This window comes from Podarcis liolepis (assembly GCF_965112155.1).
Source record: "Podarcis liolepis genome assembly, chromosome: 9".
Classification (NCBI taxonomy): domain Eukaryota; kingdom Metazoa; phylum Chordata; class Lepidosauria; order Squamata; family Lacertidae; genus Podarcis; species Podarcis liolepis.
Window position 1 is genome coordinate 72,318,625 of NC_139564.1, and position 24,509 is coordinate 72,343,133.

Genomic DNA, 24,509 nt, shown 5'->3' on the forward strand with positions numbered 1-24,509 from the left:
AACCAGCACCTTTAGTAGTAGTAGTAGTAGTAGTAGTAGTAGTAGTAGTAGTAGTAATATATTTATACCCCGCCCATCTGGCTGGGTTTCCCCAGCCACTCTGGGTGCCTTCCAACAGAACACTAAAAACAGAATAAAACTTCAAACATTAAGAACTTCCCTAAAGAGGACTGCCTTCAGATGTCTTCTAAAAGTCCGATAGTTGTTTATTTCTTTGACATCTGATGGGAGGGCATTCCACAGGGCAGGCGCCACTACCGAGAAGGCCCTTTGCCTGGTTCCCTGTAACCTAACTTCTTGCAGTGAGGGAACTGCCAGAAGACCTTTGGCGCTGGACCTCAGTGTATGGGCAGAACGATGGGGGTGGAGACACTCCTTCAGGTATACCTGGCCGAGGCCGTTTAGGGCTTTCAAGGTCAGCACCAACACTTTGAATTGTGCCTTTTTCTACACATTACTTTGCTGGAGAACTGCATTGCAGATTTTGGGTACGTGCAAATTTCAAAGGATGGCTACAGTTCAGTCTATGGATTGTTTAGAAAGTCTGAATTTGGTATTGCCTTTAAATGCAAACTGAATTTCCTTTCCGATTTTCTTCCTCATCCCTAGTGAAATTCAAGGTAAGGCTGCTTTCTGATCCCCAGAGTAGTGTGGATTAGGTCAGTTATTATCAGAAAGTGTAAAGAAGAAATTCCTTGAGTATCCATGGTATTAGCTAATCCTGGACTAAGACAAAAGTGAGGGAGAAAATGACTGCCCTCTTTGCCACTAGCCCATAGTTAACCTACTGTGACTGGGTCTCTTCCCTGACACCTGATCCTTTTGATCAGAAATCCCAGGCAGTGGCGTAGCATGGGGTGGGGGGGAGGGGGCAACCCACGCTACACCACTGCCCAGAGGTTGGACACCAGAATTTCTGCATGCAAGGACACCACAAAGCTACAGTCCTCCACTAAAAGAGATGGGAACATAGCAAGAGGGAGGCCTCTGTAAGCTGATCTCCAGGTGAGCAGAGCTGGGTGGAAGCAAATAACAGGTGGCAAATAATGCAGTTGGGCAGAAAGTTTTCAAAGGAAGAGAGATTGAGTATGCGGAGAAGTGGATGTTTCAGGCAGCCTGATTCCATGGGTCTTTGCAACAAGTTTAGTACTTAACCCAAGGTACCACTGTATTACCTTTCTCGTGCTGCTTCGTCTCTTCTCGTGTTATAGAACTTTCTCTCCCCGCCCTACAGGATACGTTTTCCAACAGCAACGAAAAGCTCTCTTTGATTTCCAAACTGGAGAGGGCAGAGGCTCGCATCAATGCCTTGGAGTACCAGGTAAGGGGCCTCTTTTTAACCTTCGCATCCGTTGGCATGAATTCCAGCTCTACAGTATCCTTTTTGAGACAAGGCAACCAGAACAGTGCACAAGTTTGTCACGGGGATTGTCTGTCCTCTCCGCCACAGCTGGAGGAGTCTTCCAGGAAATGGGGGCGAGAGAAGCAGGACTACAGCACCCGACTTCTGGAGCGCGATCTTGGATTGGACCTGTCACCAACCCCTCTACTCTTAGGGGACACGTTGCTGGTGAGTAACTAGCATAACTGTGGGCAGGAAGAGAGTTTCCCGGGGCAAGTTATGATGGCTTTCTGGGTGGGCCTTAGGGAGACATCTATGTCTAACCGTTTTCACAAAGGATGGAGCAGTTCATTCCATTCCTTCCTGATCTAATTGCAACAGGTATTGATGGTGCTGTGGGTTAAACCACAGAGTCTAGGGCTTGCCGATCAGAAGGTCGGCGGTTCGAATCCCCGCGACGGGGTGAGCTCCCATTGCTCAGTCCCTGCTCCTGCCAATCTAGCAGTTCAAAGTGCAAGTAGATAAATAGGTACCGCTCCGGCGGGAAGGTAAACGGCGTTTCCGTGCGCTGCTCTGGTTCGCCAGAAGCGGCTTAGTCATGCTGGCCACATGACCCGGAAGCTGTACGCCAGCTCCCTCGGACAATAAAGCAAGATGAGCGCCGCAACGCCAGAGTCGGCCACGACTGGACCTAATGGTCAGGGGTCCCTTTACCTTTATTGGTTGACATCCAGACCATCACAACTTGGGATGGAAGCATCTGTCAATTTCTATCCTCTTAGTTTCTCATTTTTCCACCCTTAAATTGGGTTCTTCACATTTCTGCATTAATTCGCAAAATAAATAAACAAATAAATCCTCATGAAAATGCACCAGCAATTTTAGGGTCAATTTTTCCTAATGAACATATCTTTGTACGCAATTTTGATTGACATACATATTTTTTGCAAGCAATTGCTTCTAATATAATGCATTTTTGTATGTTGTTTTCACCAATATTTTCAGATTTATAGGGACTTCCCCCTAATAGATGCATTTTTGTAAAAAAACTGTTCAGTTGGAGAAGTGCATTGAAAAATTGGAATAAGTGTGAATTTCAAAAGGTGCTTCTGTGTCTTGGTTCTCAACTTATTTTGGAAAGAGAGAATTTTATAGATTCAGCTTCATATGCCAGCTGAATTGATTTTCTCCCCGATCCCTCGTCACAACTATCTAGCACACAAAGAATTCCACTGGAAACAGAAATAGGGGCAGAAATTCCTGTAATCTGCTTGTTCACCTGAGGTCAGGAAAGTATATATGCTGTATTTGCAATCTTTTTTCAGTCCACAAACATTAGATACATAATTACATTATTTTCTGCATTGTTTTTGACGTTATCCTTCCACTGAAATTAATTGCATAAGCCTCAGTCATAGTGGATAGTAAGATGAAAAGCATTAAGTTTTAGCAGAAGCTGAACTGCAGCAGAATGGAAACCACGCTGATTGCAACAAAACCAGGATGGGACGGAAATTGCTGCCTCCTTGCATCCCTACATCTGGCCAATAAGAGCCACGAGGGAGCTCTGGTGTCTTCTGGACCTTGGGAACTGCATCCCTTCAAAAGGGAAAGTAGAGGGAGTTAGGGTTTCATCTGTGCACAGCCGCACCCACCCCCCAAGTTCAGCCTAGACTTAGCTTGGAAAGTTCTAGTATGCCTCTTACCCACTCACAGGATGAGAAGGAAGGGAGAGGAGATGAAGAGCAGAAGAACGCAAAGATATATGGAGTGAAGGCGAGCGCCCCAAAGTAGCCCAGTGCAGGTTGGCTCCATTATAGGTCAGTGCAAGGGCTGCCCCTTGTTGGGCTCAAGGGCAGGGAGAGGGAGCCCTGTGTTGCTGAATTCCAGCTCCCATCATCATCCCTGACCATTGGACAAGATTGTCAAGGCTGATGGGGGTCCAGAGTCCAGCAACACACCCAGTCTCACGTTTCACCAAGGGTGACGTAGGGTTTCTCCAGGAATCTGACAACCAGAGATGAAGTTTTGGTTTTGGAACCTCAGGTGCCAAAATCCCCTACAAACGTGGGGTTCTGCCTCATGCAAAACCAATCCACAGAGTCCCTAGTTTTCGTTAATTAGGGACAGGTGTTACAGAGAGCAGCCTGAGAACCCATTCCACATGCCTGGCCCAAAGGATCAGCATGGCCTAATCCCACCTAACCTATCAGCGCTGAGGGATGCTCCTTTGCGAGAGACTTCTCTGCAGGGATGAGTCAGGTGGTGAGCTCCTACCCAGAGCCGTCTTTCCCATTGGTTTTACTGGCGCATTGCGCCAGGGCGCCGGCCTCTCAGGGGCGCCCCAGTGAGTGGGGGAGCTGCGCGGCTTTGCCGGCAGCCTCCCCTTTCCCTCCTACACACCTGCCAGCTGCGCCCCGTCAACCATATGGTTGGCGGGCATGCAGCTTGCCTCCCAAGCCCCTGTGAGAAGAGAGCGATCCCTGCAGAGGCTTGGGGGAAGGTCGACAACTGGGAAACGGGGAGTGAGGCACCAGAGGGATCTTTGCACCACGGCACCGGATATGCTTAAGACAGCCCTTCTCCCACCTTCTCCCCGAAGACTCAGCTAGTAGTCAGGGTAGACCTCAGCCTTTTCACAGGGTGCTCCCCCACCACCCAAAATCCCAGCCTCTCCTTCCTGCCCACCCACCCCCAACAGCCATGGGGTCCCCCTGGGTCATTCAACCTTACCTGCAGCAATTTGTGACTTTCTGTACCAACACACCTGATGCCTGATCTTTCCCTGGCAGATTGGGGGCATGTCTAGAGGTCATTCTTCCCAGAGGGGGGATGTGCAAGGAAACCTCTACATCATTGCCTTTTTTTTCCCCACACACAGAAACGTTGAGTGAAATTTTGCAGAGTTTTTGCACCACATTACAGGGGTGCACCCCTTGCGGCAACCACATTGTGCAGGCCCTCAGAATGCTAGACAGAGTGGGTAGGAGATCTGGCGAATGGGTCATGGAGATTGTAGTCACCTTCCTGACACCTGCTCTTTCCCTCTTCTCAGAAGACTCATCCAAATTAGCAAATTCAGCTCAAGAAGCATTGGGAGCCTTCGTCCTTTGTGCAGCCTGTGGCGATCTACGCTCGATGGCAGAGCAGATCATCTGTTGTAAATATACCCCTCAAGTTCCATACCCCTTCCTCAAGAGACTGAATGGAGCATGGCATTCCCTAATAAACTTTTATTAAAGTTTTGGCATGCATTTCCCCCAAATGGATACTTTCAAGATCAGTGGACTCCCACCAGCTGATACCGATTTGCTTGGGAAGAAGAAAATTACTGGAAATGCAGGTGGAGGGAGGGAGAGAGGAGGTTGGTGCAATGGAAAGATGCTGGTGGAAGCCAACCCTTTGCTCCTGCTGGGACCATTTGCCATGCACAAGAGCTACCCAGTCTCCCTCCCTGTAAGTGTCATAAAGTGGCTGAGTCAGGATGATGCAGAGGGAGGATTGACCAATTACCAGGGGGCGGGTGGGATTGGCTCTGACAAGAGTGGGTGGATCTGCCAGGGAGGATCCTGGGGGTGGGGGCTTCCTCAACCTGCCCTCTCATCTCTGTCCCCTGTGAGTTCTGCCACATTCTTTGTTCCCTGCAAGAAGGGGGGGGGGCTTGTTGAAGGACGCTGAAGTTGAGGGTACTATCCCATTCATCATATAAAAAAGGATGGTGGCTAACAGAACAAAATCTGGCTGCTACATCCCCAGACAATGCCTGCCTAAATAATGGGCGCTCTTAATGGCAACAAGTGAGTTTCCCCAAACTCAGATCAGATCGCTTTGGCTTGGCCTATTCTGTTTCCCGGACAAATTTGGGGCTAGTTTGGGCTGAGTTCCAAAGCAGTCAAGACTGAATTCCAAACCAGATGTCCCTAGGAAGTGAACATTTCACCCACTGAAATTGATTGGCGGGGGATTAAAGACAGGGAAAGAACAAATTTCTCCACGCAACATGCAGTTGATTTGTGACATTTGCCACCAGTGCCTTTAATAGAGAATTCAACAAATGTATTGGAGTGGAAGTCAATCAACAGCTGCTGGCTCAGTAGAAGACCCATCTTCACAGGCAGTCGTGCCCCACTGTTGCTGGACGAGGGGGCAGCAGCTTAGGAGACCTAATGCCTTTAAGGCCTGTTTGTGGAGCCTCCCCACAGCACTGCAAGAAGCTGGGTGCTGAACCGCTGAGCTGCCTGATCTAGCAGAGTTTGTCTAACATTCTTAAGCCTTCTAGACTTGCATCTGGCTTGGCCCTAAGACTATGGGAAGACCTGTGCAGCAAGCAGGCTTTTTCCCTCCAGTGTCTAAATCGGGGTGGAGAACCTTTCTCAGCTCCATTTCCAGTGGTGGGCAGAGCCACCAGCCCTGGTCTAAATTGAACTGCATGGGAGTCAAGGAGTCCCACCCCAAATTATTTATCTCAATGCTAGTGTCGCCCTTTTTTGCATTTAGGAAAAACGGTGACTGGACACCCAGGGATCTTTATGCACAGATATGAATGGACCGGTCAGGCAGCTCCCCATTCCCCTTGAAGGAGGCTCCATGTGTCTTGCCTTGCCCCAGAGGCTAATGGGAACTCCTCCTTTCACAGCTGGGAGTCCAGAGGCCCTAGGGTCAAGTGGATGGGCTTGTCTGGAACCAAGATGAGTTTGAAAGTGGTGTTGATGTCCACTCCCCTCTTGGTCTCAATCTTGAAGCTCTCCAACATCTAGAGAGATGGAAGGAAAAGGGGTCAAGAGAAGCATTTAGTACCAGGGTTTGATCCAAGAGAACAAGTAAGCTTGTGAGGGCACAGGCAGGAGCCCCCAGACTCAGATTTGGAGGTCCATACCCAGGGCAGCAAGTTTTAAATCTCAGAGACTACTACTGTATATATATAGCTCCTTTTCTATCACTGAAAAGGAAAATACAGATTGTGTCTCCGTATTACTGACAGTAGACCCGAGTCCATGCAATTAGCATAGGGCTGTACATGATTGGTTTCAACTTCTGAACAACTTCTGGATACAGCAGTATGCTCTTGTTGTTTTGTATCAAGATGCCACCTGCCACACCTTTCAGTGGAAAGGTGGGATACAAATTTAAGCTAATAAAAAAAAAAGAATTGGGTGTCATGAGCCTTTTTCAATGGCTCCTTTTTCCATTGCTTTGGTACACAGAACTGGACATGGGACTCCAGTTGGTGTCTGACCAAAGCAAAGCAGAGCAGTACCATGACTTCCCTTGATCTGGACAAAAGTCTTCTGTGGATGCAGCCTAGAATTGCATTAGCTGTTTTTGCAGCTGCATCACACGGTTGACTCATTATTATTATTATTATTATTATTATTATTATTATTATTTATATCCCGCCCTCCCCAGCCGAAGCCGGACTCAGAGCTGCTAACAACAATAAAAGTAAAAGTAACACAGCATTCTAAAATCAGTTCATTTTAAAATCAATTCAGAATCAAATTAATGGCAACCATTGGGCTAGAGTTCTATGAGGATTACCGAAGGAGGGCGTCAGACTGTGCCTTGGCCAAAGGCCTGGTGGAACAGCTCTGTCTTGCAGGCCCTGAGGAAAGATGTCAGGTCCTGCAGGGCCCTAGTCTCTTGTGACAGAGCGTTCCACCAGATTGGGGCCATGGCCGAAAAAGCTCTGGTTGAGGCCAGCCTAACCTCCCTGCATGTTGAGAATGCAGTCTCCTAAGACCCCTGGATCCTTCTCACATGTCTTGCTACCAAGCCAGGCATCCCCCATCCTATACTGCTGCACCTGGCTATTCATGTCATGGGGGAGGCAGGGCCAGACTCACATGTATCAGGAAGAGCTGCATCTCTAGCTCAGCAATCCGGCGCCCAAGGCACTGGCGTGGGCCAAAGCCAAAGCCCAGCCCCCGGAAGTATGTGGAGTCCGCCTGCAGCCACCTGTGTGGGTTGAACTGCTCGGGCTTGGTGAAAAACCTGGAATCCCGGCCCATCGCATAAAGTCCCACCTGGACCAATGTCTGTGCAGAGGAGGAAAAGAGTTAGTGAACATCTACCTAGGTTTTCAGATTTTTCATGTATGTGGCCCAATGGTGGGTCTAGGAGAGCGCAACGGGCTCAGGAACACCAGGCATGGAGCTTTTGGGACACCGCAGCAGGCGCCACAACTATGACGTCCCAGATATGAGCACCAGATTTTGCAGTTGCACAGGATGCCACTGAAATTTGAGACGCCAAGGTCCGCCATTGATGTGACCCTCCTCCAAATTCCCCTTTTGTGATTAGATTAGGCTTAGCTAGGCTCGCTTTATTAAATATATGTTTCTCACTAAAGTCCCTAAGCAAGTCACCAACCAAGTAGTGATAATAATGAAAATGCAGCCATCAAGTCACATGAGGATATTTAAAATAGGTTTAATGGTACAATCCTACCAATGATGCCGCCCTAAGGCCCAGGAAAACAAAGGAAATCTTTGCTGATCGCTGAATTGCATCATGGCATCATTATCGACACACAGCATCACAACGGTAATGGTAGATCAAAGAATGGTGCCTTTCCAACCAGGTTACTCACCTTGGCAGGAATACAGTAATTCTGAAGAATGATGTCTTGCGCCACGTATCTCTGTAACGTCACTGCGACCGGGTGGAGCCTTCAGGAAAGACCGGGGGGAGACATTCATCCACTCAGCCCTAATCCACTCTGGAGAGCTTAACCCCAGAGGCAGTAGCATAGAATTGCAGAACTGGAAGGGACCCGTTCCTGCCAACCCCATTTGTTCTTGCTGACTTCCTACCACCACCCTCTCTCCCCCCTCCTTGCCACCTGCCCAAAGTTAGACTGCAGGTGGCCTCTGGAGCCTGGGTGCTTGCCCCCCTATGTGGCAATCCTTCCACCCTAGACAGGGACCGCCCCATTGCCTGCTGCCCTACCTCAGTGTCTCCTTGATAGCAGCTTTGAGCAGCGGCACAGATTTCAACATCTTTAGGACATCCCCCTGGGAAGACGACCTGGCAGCAAGGATCTCCGACCGCAGCTGCTCCTGCAGGCCAGGAGCCCGGGCCAATTCATACATTGCCCACTGGAGGGTCATTGAAGTCTGGAAGCGCACCAGGAATCAATGGGGAGAGAAGGAAGGAGATACTGGGCTGGCTTCTGTCCCAAATATTTGTACACACTGGATCAATGCCTTCTTCAAACGTATTAGCTGGTTCCATAAAATTTATACACTGCTTGGTTCTAAGATAAACCTCTCAAAGCAGTTTCCAGCAATAAAGCATAAAATTATCAGTAAAAACAATTACTTTAAACAGTCAAAAAAAGCAATAGACTAAAAACAGATTAACATTCACATCGACTTTCTAAACCAGGGGTCAGAAACCTTTTTCAGCCGTGGGCCGGCCCACCGTCCCTCAGACCTTGTGGTGGGCTGGACTATTTTTTTGGGGGGGGGGGAATGAACGATTTCCTATGCCCCACAAATAACCCAGAGATGCATTTTAAACAAAAGCACACATTCTACTCATGTAAAAACACGCTGATTCCTGGACTTTCTGCAGGCTGGATTGAGAAGGCGATTGGGCCGCATCCGGCCCATGGGCCTTAGGTTGCCTACCCCTGTTCTAAACATCTGGTGGACTTGTCTGAACAAGAATGTTTCCAGCAGTCGCTGAATAGAGTACAGCGAAGGTGCCTGCCTGATTTCAATAGGCAGGGAGTTCCAGAGTGTCGCACTAAAAAACTGAGTTCTTACAAACGTGAAACAGGTGCTATGTGTCTCCTGTAACAGTTTGGTTTAGAGGCAGGCATTGCTGAGAAATTCAGTTTAGGACTCCTTTAAAGCCAGATTTCTACAACTCACACTTGGTCTCAACAGCCCTGCCAGCATCTCTTACCGTGTCTACACCTCCTGCCATCATCTCTGTGACGCTGGCTTTCGTATCTTCGAGAGGCAGCTTGTTCTGCAGCAAGAGGCTAGACAAAATGCCCGTGTACTCTTGGTCACTTCTCCGTTTCAGGCGGAGGTCTCGGTAGATGTTCTGGATACACTTGTCAGCTGGTGAGACAGAGAGGAAGAAAGTGGGCGCTGTGTCCAGTTCTGGGCACCACAGTTTAAGAAGGTTCTAAGACTGTCTCGCCAGAGTGATGCATGCTCTAGTTATCTCTCGCTACTGCAATGCGCTCTACGTGGGGCTACCTTTGAAGGTGACCGGGAAGCTACAACTAATCCAGAATGCGGCAGCTAGACTGGTGACTGGGAGCGGCCGCTGAGACCACATAACACCGGTCTTGAAAGACCTACACAGGCTCCCAGTACATTTCCGAGCACAATTCAAAGAGTTGGTGCTGACCTTTAAAGCCCTAAACGGCCTCGGTCCAGTACAGTGGTACTTCGGCCTACATACGCTTCAGGTTACAGACTCCGCTAACCCAGAAATAGTGCTTCATGTTAAGAACTTTGCTTCAGGATGAGAATAGAAATCGTGCTCTGGCGGCGCAGCAGGAGCGGGAGGCCCCATTAGCTAAAGTGGTGCTTCAGGTTAAGAACAGTTTCAGGTTAAGTACAGACCTCCGGAACGAATTAAGTACTTAACCCGAGGTACCACAGTATACCTGAAGGAGCGTCTCCACCTCCATCGTTCTGCCCAGACACTGAGGTCCAGCGCTGAGGGCCTTCTGGCGGTTCCCTTGTGAGAAGCCAAGTTACAGGGAACCAGGCAGAGGGCCTTCTCGGTAGTGGCGCCCGCCCTGTGGAACGCCCTCCCTCCAGATGTCAAGGAGATAAACAACTACCAGACTTTTAGAAGACATCTGAAGGCAGCCCTGTTTCCGGAAGCTTTTAATGTTTAATAGGTTATTGTATTTTAGTGTTTTGTTGGAAGCTGCCCAGAGTGGCTGGGGAAACCCAGCCAGATGGGCAAGGTATAAATAAATTATTATTATTATTATTATTATTATTATTATTATTATTATTTGCATTTCATAGGCCATTGTGAGAACAGGATGCTATATTATTGTAGACGGGCCATTGGCCTGATCCAGGAGGCTCTTTTTCTGTTCTTACTGTTCTTTTACAGTTAATGAAAAGCATTTCCAAATAAATAAAGACCTCACTGTGTGACCTTGGAGAACGCAGCGTGGATAGCACAGGGCGAAACGGATAAATGGCCATATGTCAGCTTTTGATGTTTACATGTTCCTAGATGTAGCCTTGATGCTGAAGGCAAGCTGGGGCTCTGAGTCTCCCTTCCTCTGCCCCCCTCCCCTCCTCCTCCAACTACTCAGACACCATTCCTGTGATTCATTGAAGCACCTCAAAGGCCTTCTTTCCCACCCCTCCACCCCCAGGTGGAGCTTGGAGCTACTCTTTGCCATGTTGCTCTTTCAGGTTTGGGGGACCTGTGGCCCTCCAGGTGTCCCTGAGCAACTCCTCCCATCATCCCTGGCCACTGCCACTGCCTCTAGTAGAAACTGGAGGGCCAGCAGTTTTCCACTCCTCCTCTCATTTTTACAATCAATGGGAAATGAACATCTCTGGCCCAGTGTGACGGACAGCTGAGCCAGACCAGTGTCTGGTGATGCCATGCCCTGGAATTCCACCCGAGCGCTGGACCCTCTCTCTGATTGGCTGTCAAGACAGCCAGTCAAGGCGGGGCAGAGCCATCACTTTGGGAGGGTGAATAAAAGGAGCCGTGTTGAGGGAGAGGGAGATGGTTTAAGAGGGAGCTGGAGGGAAAGTTAGGGAAGGTTGGCTCTGGTCTGTGTGTGTAACATCCACCCTGAGGAAAACACCTATTGCTAGAGAAAGGAGTCTGGAAATAAGCAGAGCATCAACCATCTAGGAACCTGTAACACCTAATAGAAGAGCAATGACTGAAATAAGCCACTGAAGTTTAAAAGAAGCTGTGCATTTACTACCTTGTTCAGAATACAGTCACTAGATTTAGTATAATTATTAACAAGTTATCTGCTTCCTTAAAGACCTTGATCTCGTGACACTTCATTTGTTTTACCAGCTTTTGTTTTGTAAAATAAATCAGAGTCAGATAAAATAAATCCGAGAACTCTTTTCTAGTTGTAGATATTTCCCTCAGAGTGGATGTGTTCTTGAACTCTGGTAATCACAGAATCTTAGAACTAGTGTTGCAAGGGATCCCAGAGGTCTTCTAGTCCAACCTGCTACACTGCAGGAAAGCAACTAAAGCAACGTGTTTCTTGCTGAGCTGAATGAAGGAGAGAGAGAAATCTGAGCATGTTTAAGGACTAGCCTAGTGTGCAAAGGTAAAACTTGCATTTCCCACTCTGCCCCATCCATGTGACCCCTAGGAGGTTGCCTAGAAGGTAACCTCCCAGGTTGCCAGGTTCTAGGTTGCCTAGAAACACATGCTCACCATGCTTGAAGATGATGTCCCAGGCCTTCACATGGTCCAGCCAGATCTTGGAGTTGATCCTGCGCAGAAGGCTCGGCGGGAGATACAGCATCGGCGAGGTAGTGTTGAACATCAGGGTTACGGCATCGATGAACTGCTGGCTCTCTGGGTCAATGACATCCTGCAGGAGTCCCAGGCGGGTACCGTACAGGACATTGCACACCGCTGGGCGAAAGGGCAGAAGGAGAAAATGAATCCCTGCTGTACAGAAACGCCCCATACTCTGTCCAGTTGGGGGTGGGAGTCAAATGGGTAGCACTTTGGCTGCACATCCCACAGAGGACCCTTGGGGTCCCTTCCATCCCTACAATTCTACGATATCCTGTGGCTGGGTGTCGTTGCACAATGGACTTTAAGATCTCAAGATCATAAGAAAAGCCTTGGACCAGCATTCTCTTCTCACAGTGGCTGAACAGTTACCTGTGGGGACCCCACAAGGCCAGACCAGAGCATAACAGCAGCTCTCCCCTCCTGCGCTTTCCACAACCAGTATTTGGAAGCAATGCTGCCTTCAACTGTGGAGGTAGAGCAGAGCCATGGTGGCTCGTAGTCACTGACAACCCTCTCCTCCTCCCTGGGTTTCTCTAATCCTCTTTTGAAGCCATCACATGTTGGTAGCCATCGCTGCCTACTGTGGGAGGGAGTTCCACAGTTCAACTATGCATTCAGGGCCAGTCCTACAGTGAGGCAGAGTGGGGCAGCAGATGCTGAGGTAGCAGAAGAGGCCAGAGCTGAGTGATGTGTGGCTTGCCCTGTAGTGGAAGACAAAGGCCTATGGAAGGCTTCTGCATGTGCCCTGCGGGAGGGCGCCATCTTGTCTTTTACCTCAGCAGCACCATAGCCAGGTGGATGAGTGAATGGGAAACTCTTTGGAAAACATGAATTTTAGGGCATGTTACACAATTGAAGAAAATATGGTGAAAATGCAGTTCAGGTGGTACCGTACGCCATCAAAACTCTCCAAGATGTATAAAAATATTTCAGACAAATGTTGGCGGTGTGGAGATATGTACCATATGTGGTGGACATGCCGAAAAATTAAAGAGTTCTGGAACCTCATCTATGATGAGATGAAAAAGACCTTTAACTTATCATTTGCAAAGAAGCCAGAAGCATTTCTACTTGGAATTTTAGGCAGTGATATCCCCAAAAATATAAGAGAAATCTTTTTATATGCAACAGCCGCCGACCGGTTATTAATTGCATCGAACTGGAAAGGGGGGAAAGTACCAACAGTAAGGGAATGGCAGAATAAGTTATTAGACTATGCAGAATTGGCTCAATTGACAGGTAGATTAAGGGGAAATATAAAACAATCATTCACACAAAAATGGGATATGTTCAAGAAATACCTACAAAAATATAACAACGACATAACATCTATGGCAGCATTTGAATGACCCTTGTGTAAATTAAATACCACTAAGCAAGAAAAAACAGTACGCTATGTTATAAGAAAGTACCGTATTTTTCGCCCGATAAGACGCACTTTTCCCCCTCCAAAAATGAAGGGGAAATGTGTGTGCGTCCTATGGGGCGAATGCAGGCTTTCGCTGAAGCCTGGAGAGCGAGAGGCATCGGTGCGCACCGACCCCCCTCGCTCTCCAGGCTTCAGGAAGCTATCCGCTAGCCGTGGGAGACCCAGCTCTCCCAGGGCTAGCGGAGACCTTGCCTGCACCCAGAAGCTTGGGGCGCACTCAGCTCCGCACGCCCCAAGCTTCGGGATTAGCGCAGCGCTCCGCTAGCCCTGGGAGAGCCGCGCGGATCTCCCACGGCTAGCGGAGACCTTGCCGGCACCCAGAAGCTTGGGGCGCGCTGAGCTCTGCATGCCCCAAGCTTCGGGATTAGCGCAGCAGTCTGCTAGCCGTGGGAGAGCCATGCGAAGTCGCGCGACTCTCCCACGGCTAGCGGAGACCTTGCCGGCACCCAGAAGCTTGGGGCGCGCTGAGCTCCACACGCCCCAAGCTTCAGGATTAGCGCAGCGCTCCTGGGGGGGGGGAATTTAAAAAAAATCCTTTATTTCCCCCCCAAAAAACTAGGTGCGTCCTATGGGCCGGTGCGTCCTATGGGGCGAAAAATACAGTACTAGAAACTATAGTAAGAGTGAGGTAAGAAGTATAAGTACATTCAATGTCATAAATGTAACTTACATCAGGAAATGACAGGAAGTCTGTTTTCATATAATTTAGTTTATTGGATTTTTTACTTTGGTTTATTTTTGTTTAGTTAGAAATTATAAAAAAGAGCATGTACAAATACAAGTTTGAATCAATATTTAATGGTATAATTATTTAAGGCTGTACATGTACCTACGATTGTGTGTGGATGTAAAATAAGAAGAAGATGATTTATAAAGGTAAAGCGTAAAAGGACCCCTGACCATTAGGTCCAGTCGTGGCCGACTCTGGGATTGTGGTGCTCATCTCGCTTTACTGGCCGAGGGAGCCGGCGTACAGCTTCCGAGTCATGTGGCCAGCATGACTAAGCCACTTCTGGCAAACCAGAGCAGCGCACAGAAACGCCGTTTACCTTCCTGCTGGAGTGGCGCCTATTTATCTACTTGCACTTTGACGTGCTTTCAAACTGCTAGGTTGGCAGGAGCAGGGACCGAGCAATGGGAGCTCACCCCATCGTGGGGATTCGAACCGCCGACCATCTGATCGGCAAGTCCTAGGCTCTGTGGTTTAACCCACAGCGCCACCCACGTCCCCAACTTACATTGGGAAATGACAGGAAGTCTGTTTTCATATATAGTTTATTGGATTTTTTACTTTGGTTTATTTTTGTTTAGTTAGAAATTACAAGAAAAGAGCATGTACAAATGCAAGTTTGAATCAATATTTAATGGTATAATTATTTAAGGCTGTACATGTACCTACGATTGTGTGTGGATGTAAAATGAGAAGAAGAAGAAGAAGAAGAAGAAGAAGAAGAAGAAGAAGAAGAAGAAGAAGAAGAAGAAGAAGAAGAAGAAGAAGGAGAAGAAGAAGAAGAAGATGATGATTTATAGGGAACAGAAAAAGAGAAGAACAACATAAGAAAAGTATGCTGGATCAGGCCAATGGACCTAGTCCAGCATTCTGTTCTCACAGGGGCCAACCAGATACCCCAATGAGAAACCCATAAGCAGTAGAAGACCAACACACTCCACTCCTGTGGCTTCCAGCAACTGGTATTTGGAAGCCATGCTGCCTCTGACAGTGGAGAAATCTGTATCCTCTCTCAAGCCACCGCTTATTCCTGGAATCATAGAACAACAGAGTTGGAAGGGACCCTGGGGGTCATCTCGCAAACCTTCCTGCAACATATTCCCTCCCATGGAGCCCCCTTGCCCACTCACACTCCAGAGCAAACCGGAACAGCTCGTTGCTGAGGTCAGCCGTCCATTTCCCCTGCCCACTTCTTTGGATCTGTCTGTGCACTCTCCGGACAAAATCTTCCCCCACCTCGTTCAGGAGAGGCACAAAGTGATCAGTCATCTTGAGGGACAGGGCCTCCCTGTTGATGACCAGGCGGTCATGGCGCCAACTCTCGCCACTCCTAAGCGGGTGGAAGAGAAACAGAAGGATCAGCGAGGAGAGATTCCAGGGAAATGCAGAAGAAACGCATGCAGGGTCTTACATCATTTCATATTACTTATTTATTTCATGGCATTTATCACTGTAAAAAGAAAACCCTCAAAACGGGTTTCTTTTAATAAGAAGATAAAGCAATAAAATTCATAATAAGGAGAATTAATAAAAGTGTAAGACTTTCAAGATGTTAAAATAAAAGTAGACTAAAAACAGGTTAAAAGTTGCACCAACTATCTAAGCATCTGGGTAGGCTTGTCTAGACAAGAATGTTTTTAGCCAGCACCAAAAAAAGTCCAGTAAAGGCATTTGCTTGGTATCCATTGGCGGGGAGTTCCAAAGTGTAGGTGCTGAAAGGTGGAGGTCTTGTGAAAGCGGAGAGGGTATTATTTGGCACCTGTAACAGGGGCAGTTCTGCCCATCGAAGTGATCAAGTGGGGTAAGGCATCATCTAGAGGGACAGTGCCTCCTTGATCCCGGGGAATAATCCCTGGAGATCTCAGCGAATAAACTGATCCCAAGTTTACACTAATAGTAATTACCTGGACTTCCAATAAGTGTTAGCGAACAGAATTTATAGGAAGTCCAGCGACTGCATGGAGAGGGACTCCGGACCTCTGTGACCTCCTCATTTGAATGTCAAAAGGGGTCAGATTCACCCAAATGCCTGGGTAAACAGGAATATTTTCAACTCCCCCCTGTAAGTTATTAATAATTGGGTTTCGGGGTTGAATGGTCCTCACTCCTAACCCTTTGACATGCTGGTTGGGGCTGGCAGGAGTTAGTATCCAAAGCAGTGGTTAGGGAAGGCAGCAATGAGCTGGATGTCCATCAACATCAATAGATCTACTCTGAGTAGGACTCAAACATAATACTTCCCAGTGGCTGGCGGTCACCATTAAAATGGGCCCCAAAGTGGAAGTTACAGGAATTACCCGTGATTGAGGAGTGGCAGGCGAAGATGATGGACTTTGCAGAATCGGCCAAACTGACCTGCAGGATTCGAGACCAGGATGATCAAAAATCTCAAAGGGACTGGAGTAAATTTATTGTATATTTGAATAATAATTGCAAAAATCTGAAGACCCTAGCAGGACTGAAATAAATCCTACAGCGTGGACAACAGGCTAAAGAGCTAAAGTGCAAGATAGGATTTGAAAGTGGAAAACCTGCTGAAGTGAGGGAGGGAAGCCACAGGCTTGGCAAAGCTGAAAGTAAATGTGTGTGTTACTGTATTGTTAAAATACTGTTTAAGGAGAAAAATAATAAAAATCTATTTAAATAAAATAAAATAAAATGAACAGTTCCTCCCCTAAGATTTCCTGCAGATTCCCTATGTATGCTTTTCTGCAGTTATTCCCCACCCCTGTAGATTCCCTGGTCACAAAATGCCCTCTTGCCCCCAACACATCACACGGGCCTTACTTGAGAAGCACTCCGTATGCCTTATTGCGGAAGTCGCGATAGGCCGTCCAAGGTGGTACCATGAACCTCTCTGGGTACACGCCTTCCGCTTTAAAGAGCAGCGCTGCATCCTCCGGATCAATGATGTTGACGCTTTCGTAGGTGCCCAGCTTCTCCCTGCAGCAAGAGCAACGAGGAACATGGGTTAATTGCAACTGCTCACCACCCAGGCCTTCTCTTTTCTGGAGGAAGAACGTAAGGAGAGACTGCTGGATCAGGCCAATGGCCCACCTAGTCCGTCCTCCTGCTCTTGGAGTGGCCCGCCAGTTGTGCCAGTGGGGAACACACAAGTAGGACCTGGGCACAAGAGCATCATGCTCTGCTTCTGTGTTTTCCAGCCGCTGGTGTTCAGAAGCGCTGCTGCCTTCAGCCTTGGAGGCAGAACACAGCCAGTCATCACGGCTTGCAGCACTTGGCAGCTGCGTCCTTCACCAACTAGCGTCATGCAAGAAGGAGAAAAGCCTTTCTCCATGCCAGGCATAATTTTAGAAACTTCCATCATGTCACCTCTTACTTGCCTTTTCAGCAAGTAACACAAAAGACCCAGTATCAAACAGGCTGACGATGCTATAATTCCTGCACTGCAGGGGGTTGCACTAGATGACGCTTAGGTTCCCTTCCAACTCTACAATTCTATGTCTCACTTGACAGTCCTCTGTTTAAAAGACTGTCAAGAGCATGGGTTGGCAAACTAAGGCCCACGGGCCAGATCAAGCCCAATTGCCTTCTGGATCCAGCCCGCGGATGGTCCGGGAATCGCCGCATGGTTCGTCAGCTGGCACGTTCTTTCCCTTTCCCTCACACGGCATCGGCGTCTCCTCCCTCCCTCCTCCTGGCTTCTCCCCGCCCTGCCTAGAGGAGGAAGGGGGTGGGCTTTGTTGGTGCCAGCAGCAGCAGCACTTGAGTGGCTGCGGTTTTAAGCAGCCCCTCTCCAGAGCCCTTTTGCTCTCCGCTCATCGTTCCTCCGCCACCGCCGCTGCCACCAGTCCCTGCTGCTCACAAGACACAGGTAAGCAGTCACCAGGGCTCGTGGTGCTCTTGCATCATCCCCCCCCCCCAAAAAAAAAATATAGTCCAGCCCACCACAAGGGCTGAGGGACAGGGGACCAGCTCCCTGTTGAAAAAGTTTGCTGACCCCTGGTCAAGAGGGCAAGGTTCCTCTGTTCAAAAGGTTCAAGACCAGTTTAAAGACAAGACAGTGAGAGAGCAGAAGTTACCTGTTCACAGTTAGCAGGTGTAACCAAACAATTAAACCCCTGCGTTGCAAACAATTATCAGTAATATCCAAAGCAACATGATGACCAAGTACAACAATGCAATATCAATATAAACTCTTTGTATAGTCTATACGGAATATTAAACAATATGAGAAACCAAATAAACAGAAATCATATAAATCTCTGAAAATCACTAAATGTGCACTCTCTTGAAATGGATTCTCTTGAAAACATAGAACCAAATAAACATAAGTCTCTGAAAGTCTTAGTAGACTATGCAAGTCTCTGAAAGAAGCAATGGGGCAGATTCTTATCTGATGAAAACAAGCCGTTAAAGCTTTGTTTTATGACGTCCAACGCTGCCGAAGTGGTCCACAAACAGACGTAGTGAACAGTGATTCCGGATATAAGACTTTCAGAGACTTTTAAGACTTATGTTGCCTTGGATATTACAGTTAGCAGGTGGAGAGCAGACTGACTGAGCTGGCAGACAGGCCCTCTGGCTACAGCCTTTTGAAATGAATTCCTGTTAACATTATGATACCTGCTATTTCATTCTCTGATGCTGAAATTGTCCTGAAGCAGCACAGTTAACCTATGGAACTCCCTCCTGCAAGAGGCTGTGATTGCCACAAATTTGGGTGGCTGCCAAAAGGGATTAGACACATTCATGGAGAAGGAAAGGGCTATCGATGGCAGCTACTCGGGATTGCTATGTTCTGACTCTACAGTTGGAGGCACAATGTTTCTGAATACCAGGGGCTGGAAATCACGGGAGGGAAAGGGGTCGTGTGCTCAAATCCTGGTTTCAGGTTTCACATAATGGGCCACTGGAAGAACAGGGAGCGAAACTAAGATGGGCTCCTCTTGTCCTGATCCAGAAGGCTCTTATGTTCTTAAGCAAAAAGCAAAAAACAAAAACCACACCAAAATTCCTGGCAGTAAATTGTATTTGATGGAACAATCATTTTGAAACACCCTGTTCTGCTGAGGCCAAAAATATTTTTATTACCATATCTGAAAGACACACACCATCTCTAAAGACAGGGTGAGAATAAGGAGCAAGGATTTGATGTGCAAAGTAAAAAGGTAAAGGACCCCTGGATGGTTAAGTCCAGTCAAAGGCGACTATGGGGTTGCAGTGCTCATCTCACTTTCAGGCCAAGGGAGCCGGCATTTGCCCACAGACAGCTTTCCGGGTCATGTGGCCAGCTTGACTAAACCGCTTCTGGCGCAACAGGACACCCTGACGGAAACCAGAGTGCACAGACTTGCACTAGTGTGCTTTTCAAACTGCTAGGTTGGCAGAAGCTGGGACAGAGCAACAGGAGCTCACCCCGCTGTGCAGATTCAAACCACCGACCTTCCGATAGACATACCTAAGATGTTCAGTGGTTTAGAACACAGCACCACCCATATCTTCCTCTATGCCATGGGGAGGCAAACTAAGGCCCAGGGGCCAGATACGGCCCCATCGCCTTCTAAATCCGGCCTGCGGACGGTCCAGGAATCAGCATGTTTTTACATGAGTAGAATGTGTCCTTTTATTTAAACTGCATCTCTGGGTTATTTGTGGGGCATAGGAATACGTACATATATTTTTTTCAAAATACAGTGATACCTCGGGTTAAGTACTTAATTCATTCCGGAGGTCCGTTCTTAACCTGAAGCTGTTCTTAACCTGAAGCACCACTTTAGCTAATGGGGCCTCCTGCTTCTGCTGCGCCGCAGCTGCACAATTTCTGCTCTCCTGAAGCAAAGTTCTTAACCTGAGGTACTATTTCTGGGTTAGCGGAGCTGTAACCTGAAGCGTATGTAACCTGAAGTGTATGTAACCCGAGGTACCACTATATAGTCCGGCCTCCCACAAGGTCTGAGGGACAGTTGACCGGCCACCTGCTGAAAAAGTTTGCTGACCCCTGCTCCATGCAAAGTAGGGGCTGGGCAGGCAAGTGCTCTCTCTTAAGGAAAACATATACAAAACAATGGGAACTTTGGGCAACCCAGTCAGATGAGTGGGATATATATATATATTCATATTCCCCTAGATCTAAGATGTCCAACAAAGGGGAAACAAGGAAGCAGGTCTGAATGAGGATGGGCAATGTCAGTGGCGTAGCGTGGGTTGTCAGCACCCGGGGCAAGGCAAGTAATTTGCGCCCCCTAACCCGTGGATTTGCGCCCCCTAACCCTAACCCCCAGATGTTGCGCCTGGTGCGGCCGGCCCCCCTTGCACCCCCCACGCTACGCCACTGGGCAATGTTTAAAGATATTTGGAATAGTAAGCAGATTGCAAGGAGCTGCAATGGTTTTTTGGTCTTCTAAGAGGGCTTCTTGATATACAAAATCAAAACTAGAAAAAAATCAAATAAAACAAACTCTACAAACTGAGCAAGCTGATTTAAACATTTCCCCTCTGTAACTGGGTGGCTGCTTAATGACATTGCCAGAAAAGAGCACAGTTTTGCATACTGTTTGCTAATTGATATGTATAGCTATAACCACACACAAACACACAGAGAGAGATTTATACAATGCCAAAGTCAACAAATAAAATCAGTTAAGATGCAAAAAATCACAGAGTAGCTTAATCAATTATCAGTTAAACAATTAAAACAGCCGAGTGATATGTTAGTTAAACAGAAAGAACAAAAATAAGACATGTTCAGAATTATATTCAATTCTTACTCAGAGTATACTGGCTGAAAGAGGACAATAACACCATACAATTCAAAACGCCAACATTTAATTGCACATTTGTTCAAAATCGAGTTAAAACTATTTAGTTGAACTCACCAAAATTGATGACAAACTTTTCAAAGTCTGAAGCTCATTTACAGCTCCAGCGCCCACCCATAGCTGTCAACTATTCCCTTTTTTTTAAGGGAAATTCCCTTATTCCGAATAGGATTCCTCGCAAGAAAATGGAAAAGTTGACAGCTATGCGCGCCCCCCCTTGCCTCTTAGCGCACCCCGGGCGATCCCGCTGCAACCCCCTGCTTTGTGAACCAATCATCTAAAGGACAATGGGAGCACATTTCCCCACCAAAGTGGCCTGGGAACTGTAACTTATCCCTCACCTAGCACTGCGCCCAGCACTCATCGCAAACTACAGTTCCCAGGAATTGGAGCGGGGGGGCCGGGGTTGATGTGCTTTAAACAGCAGCCTAGTCTTAAGTGGTCCCGTGAGCAAATCCAATCCTTTTTTTTCTGGGGGAAAGCGCGGGGGGACGCGAACCCGTAAACGTTTTGTGAATCTAAATGCACCTGGGAAGGATGCGGAGGAAGCGGCGACGGCGGCAGGAGGGGAGAGGCAGGAAGGAAGCGGCCACCTGCGAGCTCCGCGGTCCTCTGATCCTCTGGCCTTGGGCGCCCCTGCCAAAAAGCTCCCTCCCCTTGGAGATGCGCCCTGCGCCCCTTCCCCTTCCTTCTCCTATTTCACCAATTTTCTCTCTCTTCTTCCCACCCCAATTGAAAGTATCTGTCAATGTCTGGTCGTCGTCCCCCTCTGTTTTACCATTTATATTTGGATACAGGAAGGCTTTTGGAAGGACCTAACTTCCCCTTATTTTCTGGATATTTAAGAAAAAAATTCTGTGGTTCTTAATAATAAGTTATTTCTTTCTTTCTCTTTTTTTGGCAGAACCACAAATTCTGGTCTGAGAATTTGTGTTTTCCCCTCTGGGTTTCCCTTTTTTAAAAAAAAAAATTAAAAGCCATGTTTTGGAATAAGCCTTCTCTGTCCTGTCCATTTATTTATTTTCCCCGATCTGAACTATAAAAATGTGATTTCTTTGAGTGAAAAGGAAAGTACCCCTTAACAGTGGCGTAGCGTGGTGGGTGCAGGGGGGGCCAGCCGCACCGGGCGCAACATCTGGGGTTAGGGTTAGGGGGCGCAAATCCATGGGTTAGGGGGCGCAAATCCATGGGTTAGGGGGCGCAAATTACTTGCCTTGCCCCGGGTGCTGACAACCCACGCTACACCACTGCCCCTTAAGCATAATTTTTTAAGGAAAAAAAGCAATGAGCATTTTTTTTCCAAAAGCCCAAGGAGCTGCTAAAAATGAGAGAGGGTGGAACATATCAGCCAAAAGAGACTTACCTGTAGATTGGCCCAAATTGCTGGAAATTCTTTACCATGATGTTGTGGACATTGTGGAAGCCGTCTTCCTTCCAGAAGTGGTACAGGTTGAGCCAGCTGTTCCTCCAGTGGCCAGGTAATTGGTCAAATGGCCTGCCCACTTTCTCCCGTAGAGGAGAGGGGTGCAACTCTCCGGAAGCTGCGTGAACTCTGCGGTGGCCCAGAGGCTGGGTCGTTTCAGACCAGTATAAGATCCTCAAGCTGCTGGGGATGCCCAAACCAGGGAGGCAGAAACCATGCCTGGCTTGCATTGCAGCAGTAGGGAATAAAAGAAAAAAGGACGAGAGAACAAAGCAGCCAGAGGAGAAATCCTTTGGAAGTGATGCAAGTTCTCCAGAGGTCAGGCTCTTATAGCAGCTGGGCTGCCGTCTCAAGGATGCCGAACGCCCAGTGGCTTTTGGCTTGAAATCCCAGCCCATTTGCCCGCCCCCTTTATGATATTATTCATTTGAACAAGGAATAAAGACATCTGAAGGCAGCCCTGTTTAGGGAAGCTTTTAATGTTTGGTGTATCACAGTATTTTAATATTCTTTTGGAAGCCGCCCAGAGTGGCTGGGGAAACCCAGCCAGATGGGCGGGGTATAAATAATAAATTATTATTATTATAAAGTCTTTTGGCTAACATAACGTGTAACTTTAAAGGCAAGTACACACGAGATAAACCAACACAAATAATGGGTAAGTACGGTAATTCTAAAGACGTAATTCTAAAGTAATTCTAAAGTAATTCTTAAGGGACGCGAGTGGTGCTGTGGGTAAAACCTCAGTGCCTAGGACTTGCCGATCGCATGGTCGGTGGTTCGAATCCCCGTGATGGGGTGAGCTCCCGTCTTTCGGTCCTAGCTCCTGCCCACCTAGCAGTTCGAAAGCACCCCTAAGTGCAAGTAGATAAATAGGTACCGCTTTATAGCGGGAAGGTAACGGCGTTTCCGTGTGCTGCGCTGGTGCTGGCTCACCAGAGCAGCTTCGTCACGCTGGCCACGTGACCCGGAAGTGTCTTCGGACAGCGCTGGCTCCTGGCCTCTTAAGCGAGATGAGCACGCAACCCCAGAGTCGGACACGACTGGCCCGTATGGGCAGGGGTACCTTTACCTTTTTAATTCTAAAGACAAGCAGATTCACTGATGACGATGAGAATGAATCGTAAAGGAAGCAGAAACCTTTTGCATTTTAAATCTAGACCTTAGGAACGGTTTCCTTGAAACGAAGGTCACTGGAGACAGATGGCATTTTCGTTGCTGCAAGGTTTATTTAAACATATACAAGCTGAACGTAACATTGGAAACCTTTTTTTAAAGCATTTCAGATACAGAAAATCAGAGGGCTGGGTGGGTAATTCCGTTACTAAAATTATATTGCACTCATATATCAAAGTCCCAAAAGACAAGCAATGGTCCAAATGGAATATCCTTGCAACAGAGTCCTATTTATTAGAATAGAAATTGTTAATAGCTGGAAATCACAGGATAGCACACAGAGAACAATTTTGGAAGTCTGGAAGTACAGAGATGAGGTCTTTATTCCAGGCTTTTCCCCAATAATCCCATCACATGAACATCCAGGCTTTTAGCTGAAGGATAGGGAAAGAAGCATTAATGCATTAAAAGAAATTAATTTTATTAACTTGCAAGATTTATATACAGTAGTAAAAAGATAAAGGTAAAGGACCCCTGACAGTTAAGTCCACTCACAAACGACTCTGGGGTTGCGGCGCTCATCTCACTTTACTAGCCAAGGGAGCCTACATTTGTCCAGAGACAGTTTTTCCGGGTCATGTGGCCAGCATGACTAAGCCGCTTCTGGCGAAACCAAAGCAGCGCATGGAAATGCCGTTTACCTTCCCGCCAGAGTGGCACCTATTTATCTACTTGCACTTTGACGTGCTTTCGAACTGCTAGGTTGGCAGGAGCAGGGACCGAGCAACAGGAGCTCACCCCGTCGCGGGGATTAGAACCGCCGACCTTCTGATTGGCAAGCACAAGAGGCTCAGTGGTCTAGACCACAGGGTCACCCACATCCCTATGTATAATGGTACCTTGGTTTAAGAACAGCTTAGTTTATTAACAACTTTGCTTAAGAATGCTGCAAACCCGGAAGTAGATGTTTTGGCTTGTGAACTTTGCCTCAGAAGCAGAGCATGTTCCGCTTCCTGTTGAGTGTAAATTGAGTCCCCCCGCTGCTATGGGAAAGCACGCCTTGGTTTAAGAATGCTTTGGTTTATTAATGAATGTTAGAAAAATGTTGGAATGAAGTTATATGGCTTTAGTAGAAATGTTATAAGGAATTAAGTATAAATAGATTAATAGAGTATTAAAGGGAAAAATAA

General features: G+C 47.5%; 2 protein-coding genes across 6 annotated transcripts in view; one reads left to right on the plus strand and one right to left on the minus strand.

The window, feature by feature from the left end:
* The window catches only part of CCDC33 (coiled-coil domain containing 33), a 169,387-nt gene extending 164,780 nt beyond the window's left edge, over nt 1-4,607 (plus strand). For 3 of the 5 annotated variants that reach the window (XM_083460471.1, XM_083460470.1, XM_083460473.1), the window contains 4 exons: nt 1,235-1,321; nt 1,451-1,570; nt 3,059-3,118; nt 4,398-4,607. In XM_083460471.1, the coding sequence (XP_083316597.1) occupies nt 1,235-1,321; nt 1,451-1,570; nt 3,059-3,118; nt 4,398-4,415 (285 nt within the window). In that variant the 3' untranslated portion in view covers nt 4,416-4,607. Of the gene's footprint in view, nt 1-1,234; nt 1,322-1,450; nt 1,571-3,058; nt 3,163-4,397 lie in introns of all 5 variants that reach the window. The other 2 variants (XM_083460469.1, XM_083460472.1) reach the window with 2 other exon arrangements.
* Nucleotides 4,608-5,348: 741 nt separating this feature from the next.
* Nucleotides 5,349-22,593, minus strand: CYP11A1 (cytochrome P450 family 11 subfamily A member 1). The gene is made up of 9 exons (XM_083460521.1): nt 22,144-22,593; nt 16,786-16,941; nt 15,129-15,328; nt 11,750-11,953; nt 9,254-9,414; nt 8,291-8,457; nt 7,932-8,010; nt 7,186-7,377; nt 5,349-6,095 (listed from the first exon to the last, which is right to left on the minus strand). The coding sequence occupies exons 1-9, from the start codon at nt 22,431-22,433 to the stop codon at nt 5,973-5,975; spliced, it is 1,572 nt and encodes a 523-aa protein (XP_083316647.1). The 5' UTR covers nt 22,434-22,593; the 3' UTR covers nt 5,349-5,972.
* Between the last annotated feature and the right edge of the window lie 1,916 nt (nt 22,594-24,509).